Here is a 4,042-nt window from a genome sequence, read left to right as displayed (position 1 = left end):
GCCCCGCCGCGGCCCCGCCGCCCCGACCAGCAGGTCTACCGGCCCCGCGGTCCCGGTGAGCACCCTGGCGTGGGCTGGGGATGTGGGGGGCACCCAAGGGCGGGCTGGGGCTGGGGAGGCACCCTGGGGTACGCTGGGGCGTGGGGGGCACCCTAGGATGGGCTGGGGCTGGGGGGGCACACCCTGGGTTGGGCCAGGGTGCGGGGAGCACCCAAGGGAGGGATGAAGTCTGTGGGATACACCTGGGAGATTTGGGTCCCACAGAGCACCCTGGGGTGAGCCAGGGCATGGGGGGGCACCCGGGGCATGTGGGGGGCACCCTGGGGTGGGTTAGAGAGCGAAGGGCACCCATGGAAGTGCTGAGGGGTGTGGGCTGGTTCCCGGGGGGCACCCTGGGGTGGCCTTGGGCATGGGGGACACCCACAGCATGGGGGACACACCACTGAGGGTGCTGGGTGCCGGCAGGGGGGGCGGCACCGAGCCCGGGCGAGAGCAGCGCGGGTGCCGCTGCCGCGGATGCCCGCGGGCCCCGGCTCTTCTGCCTCGAGTACGAGGGGGACGACGGGAGCATCACTGCCGTCATCGTGCACCAGGTGGGCACCCTGGGGACCCCGGGCGCCCCCTCCTCTAACCTCTGCACTGCGCCACCGCGCTTCAAGGGCGCCCAAGATGCAGCAAAGGGTGGCCGGGTGTCCCCTCCTGCCCGGGCAATGCCCTGGGTGCTCCAGTGGGCACCACTTGGGACACAGAGGGTCTGTGGGTGCTGCAGGGTGCTGTGGATACAGGTTGCTCCAAGTGGGTGCCCTTAGGTTTAGGGGGCGGACAGTGGGTTTTGGGTGCCCTTGGGGAGCAGGGTGCCCTGAGATGCAGACAGGTGCTGTGGGGGGCGGCTGGTGCCCCAGTGCAGGTGGGTGCTGGGTGCAGATGGGCACGATGGGGCACAGCGGGTGCCCCAGGACACAGAGCAGGGCACCCATGGGTGCCGCTGACGGTGGGGGGGTGCCACAGGCGGACAGTGCGGAGGAGGTGACGCAGCAGGTGTGCGCCCGGAGCCCACTGGAGCCCGCCCTGCGCCGGGCCCTATGCCAGCGGGTGCAGGACGAGCTCAGCAAGCGCCGCGGGACCCGGTGACAGGGGCACCCGCCCCAGCTCTGCCCCGGCCCCCTGGCAGTGCCAGGAGGGGACATCGCCAGCCCGGAGGGGACAGTGCCAGCTGGGGCTGGTCAGTGTGTGATGCCAATAAAGGTGCTGCGAGGCCCCGGTGTGTGGCTCTCATAGGGGACCCTGGGGAAACTGAGGCACGGGGTGGGGGGCACCAGGAGCCTGGCAGGGACCCCAGCATCGCTGGGGCTGAAGGGCTGCACCCATGGGTGCTGGCATGGCTGTGCGGGGGCTGCTCTCCTGAGCTCTGAAATACGGCCTCGCCCATGGCCATCTACCCCAGGGATGTCACCTGGTGTCCCCTGTCTTGTCCCTTTTTAGGGCTCTAGGGTGGCACTGCCAAGGTATCGGGTCCCCAGGGTCCCCATCCCCTTCCCTAGGAACTGCCAGGGCCATCAGGTCCCCAGGGTCCCCATCCTTTCCCTGGAGTCCCCCTCCCCTCCCTGGGCATCTCCGGGGCCATCAAGTCCCCAACGTCCCTGTCCCCTGGGCTCTGCCGGTGCATTGGGTCCCGGGGTCCCTGTCCCCTTCTCAGGCACATCTAGGGCCATCAAGTCCTTGGGGGTCCCCATCATTTCCCCCGCTCTCTGGGCACTGTCAGGGCCACCAAGTCCCCAGGGTCCCCGTCCCCTCCCTGGGCACCTCAAGGGCCATCAGGTCCCCAGTGTCCCCATCATTTCCCTGGGGTCCCTGTCCCCTCCCAGGCGTGGGGCTGCAGCACCCACAGAAGCAGGACAGACTCTGGGATTTTTAGGTGTTTTTGTTTGTTTTTTGTTTTTTTATCTCAGTAGCGGCTATAAAGAGACTCACAGTGGAGACGGTCACGGCACCGCTGCCTGCTCAGGGAAGGGTGCCAGGCTGTGCCACGGGTGCCCGGGTGATGCTGTGCCTGGGTGACGCTCGCCCATGGGTGCCCAGGGGATGCTGTGCCCCAGGAGGCATGGGCACCCTGCGCCTGGGCAATACCCAGCCACCCCAAGGTGCAGGTAGGTGGCACAGGGCTGCAGCACCCCAGGGTCCTTCCATGCTCCACTCCAGGCAGGAGGATGGGACTGGAAGTGGGTGGCATCCCGGGGAGCAGGCCCTGCCACCGGACACCTGGGTCCCTGGGGCACCCAAGGGGAAGCTGGCAGAGGGCGATTCCCCCTGTCCAGGCAGTGCCCCTAGGCCAGGGCCACCACTGCCTGTGGTGCTCTGTTATCGTAGGGTCTCCCCAAAGCAGGGCCTGGTGGGTTGGTATCATCGTCTCTCTCTGGAGCAGGTCCCACTGCTTTGTTATTGTAGGGTCTCCTCGAAGCAGGTCCCACTGGCTTGTTACTAGAAGGTCTCCCCAAAGCAGATCCTGGTGGCTTGTTATCGTAGGGTCTACCTGAAGCCGGGCTAGGTGGCTTGTTATTGTAAGGTGTTTCCAGAGTGGATCCTGCTGGTTTGTTATTGTAGGGTCTCCCTGGAGCAGAACCTGCTGGTTTGTTATTGTAGGGTCTCCCCAAAGTGGGTCCGATGGCTTGTTATTGCAGGGCGTCCTTGGAGGAGATCCTGGTGATATGTTATTGTAGGGTCTCCGAAGGCACTGGTGGAGGTGGGCTGGGGTACTCAGTCCCCACCAGAGCTGGCACGGGTGACAGAGGGTGGCACAGGAGGGGCGGTGCTGGTGCCACCCAGCCACAGTGCCAGCACCACGATGAGGATGATGACAGCGAGGCCGACGGCCAGCCCCACCAGCACCAGGCGCCAGCGTCGCTGCTTGGCCCGCTGCTTCTGCACCACTGCTCGGCTCGTCCGCGTGAACTCCTGGCCCTGGGGACAAACAGCACATGGGTGCTGGGACAGGCACCACCGTGCTGGGCCACCCTCCGGTGCCCAGCCAGGCGTCAATGTCCCTGCAGTGTCCATCTCAGGCTGGATGTCCCGATGGTGCCCACTCAGTGTGGTGCCCGGGGCCATATGGCCCTATGGGGCCTGTCCAGGGCTGCGTGTCTCCACGGTGGCCACCCAGCTCAGTGCCCAGGGCCATATGTCACCACAGTGCTCACCTGGCGCAGTACCCAGAGCCCTATGTCCCTATAGTGGCCCTCCAGAGTTGTACCTCCCCACCATGCCCATCTAGGGCTCTACATCCCTACGATGCCCACCCAGCACAGTGCCCAGAGCCATACGTCCCCCATGGGGGTCCACCACAGTGACACCCAACGCTGTGCATGGGGCCATACATCCCGGCAGTGGCCATCCGGGGCTCTGCGTCGTCCCCACAGTGCGGTGCCACCCGCCATGCCCCTACCATGCTGCGCAGCTCCTCGGCCCGATCATCCAGGTCGCTGAGCTTGCCCTCACGCTCCAGCACCTTGGTGAAGTTCTCCTTCATGATTTGGGCCACCTCCTCGGCTTCCTGCTGACACTGCTCCAGCCTGGCCTGGGGGGGAGGGTGAGTGGGGACAGGGCCGAGTGGGGTGCATGGGCATCGTGGGGACAGGGCACGCAGGGATTGGGTCGTGTCGGGCATGTGGGGACCATGGACCCAGAGCACATGGGGCATATAGGGACTGGACACATGGGGACCATGGGGACAGGGGAGAACAGAGACTGCAGGGATGTGGCATATGAGGACAGGGCTCAGGGGGACAGGGACATACAGGGCACATGGGGATGATGGCATGTGGGGACAGGGCGCAGGAGGACAGGGCTATATAGGGCACGTGGAGACTGTGGGCACAGCATACACAGGGATATATAGGGCACATGGGGACCGACCTCAGGGATGGTGGCAAATGGGGACTGTAGGGATGGGGCAAATGGGGACAGGGAACAGGGGGACCATGGGGATAGAGCAAAAGGGGACGGCAGGGACAGGGACCATGGTGACAGGATCATGCAGGGTGAACAG

The 4,042-nt window shown here is 65.7% G+C and overlaps 2 protein-coding genes across 2 annotated transcripts; one reads left to right on the top strand and one right to left on the bottom strand.

Annotated features, from left to right (window-relative positions):
• Positions 1–3: 3 nt before the first annotated feature.
• Positions 4–1,257, top strand: CUNH2orf68 (chromosome unknown C2orf68 homolog; the record flags this gene model as incomplete). The annotated part of the gene is made up of 3 exons (XM_085318823.1): positions 4–55; positions 466–593; positions 1,009–1,257. Coding segments are annotated over 3 exons (303 nt in total), but the record flags the coding sequence as incomplete, so codon positions are not given.
• Positions 1,258–1,908: 651 nt separating this feature from the next.
• On the bottom strand, positions 1,909–4,036 carry VAMP5 (vesicle associated membrane protein 5). The gene is made up of 2 exons (XM_085318829.1): positions 3,440–4,036; positions 1,909–2,958 (listed from the first exon to the last, which is right to left on the bottom strand). The coding sequence occupies exons 1-2, from the start codon at positions 3,812–3,814 to the stop codon at positions 2,755–2,757; spliced, it is 579 nt and encodes a 192-aa protein (XP_085174955.1). The 5' UTR covers positions 3,815–4,036; the 3' UTR covers positions 1,909–2,754.
• Between the last annotated feature and the right edge of the window lie 6 nt (positions 4,037–4,042).

The sequence above is a fragment of the Rhea americana genome, unplaced genomic scaffold (assembly GCF_003343005.1).
Source record: "Rhea americana isolate MKP2758 unplaced genomic scaffold, rheAme1 scaffold_554, whole genome shotgun sequence".
Lineage (NCBI taxonomy): Eukaryota > Metazoa > Chordata > Aves > Rheiformes > Rheidae > Rhea > Rhea americana.
The sequence above is the reverse complement of the archived record's forward strand: the minus strand, read 5'-3'. Positions and strand labels throughout refer to the sequence as shown.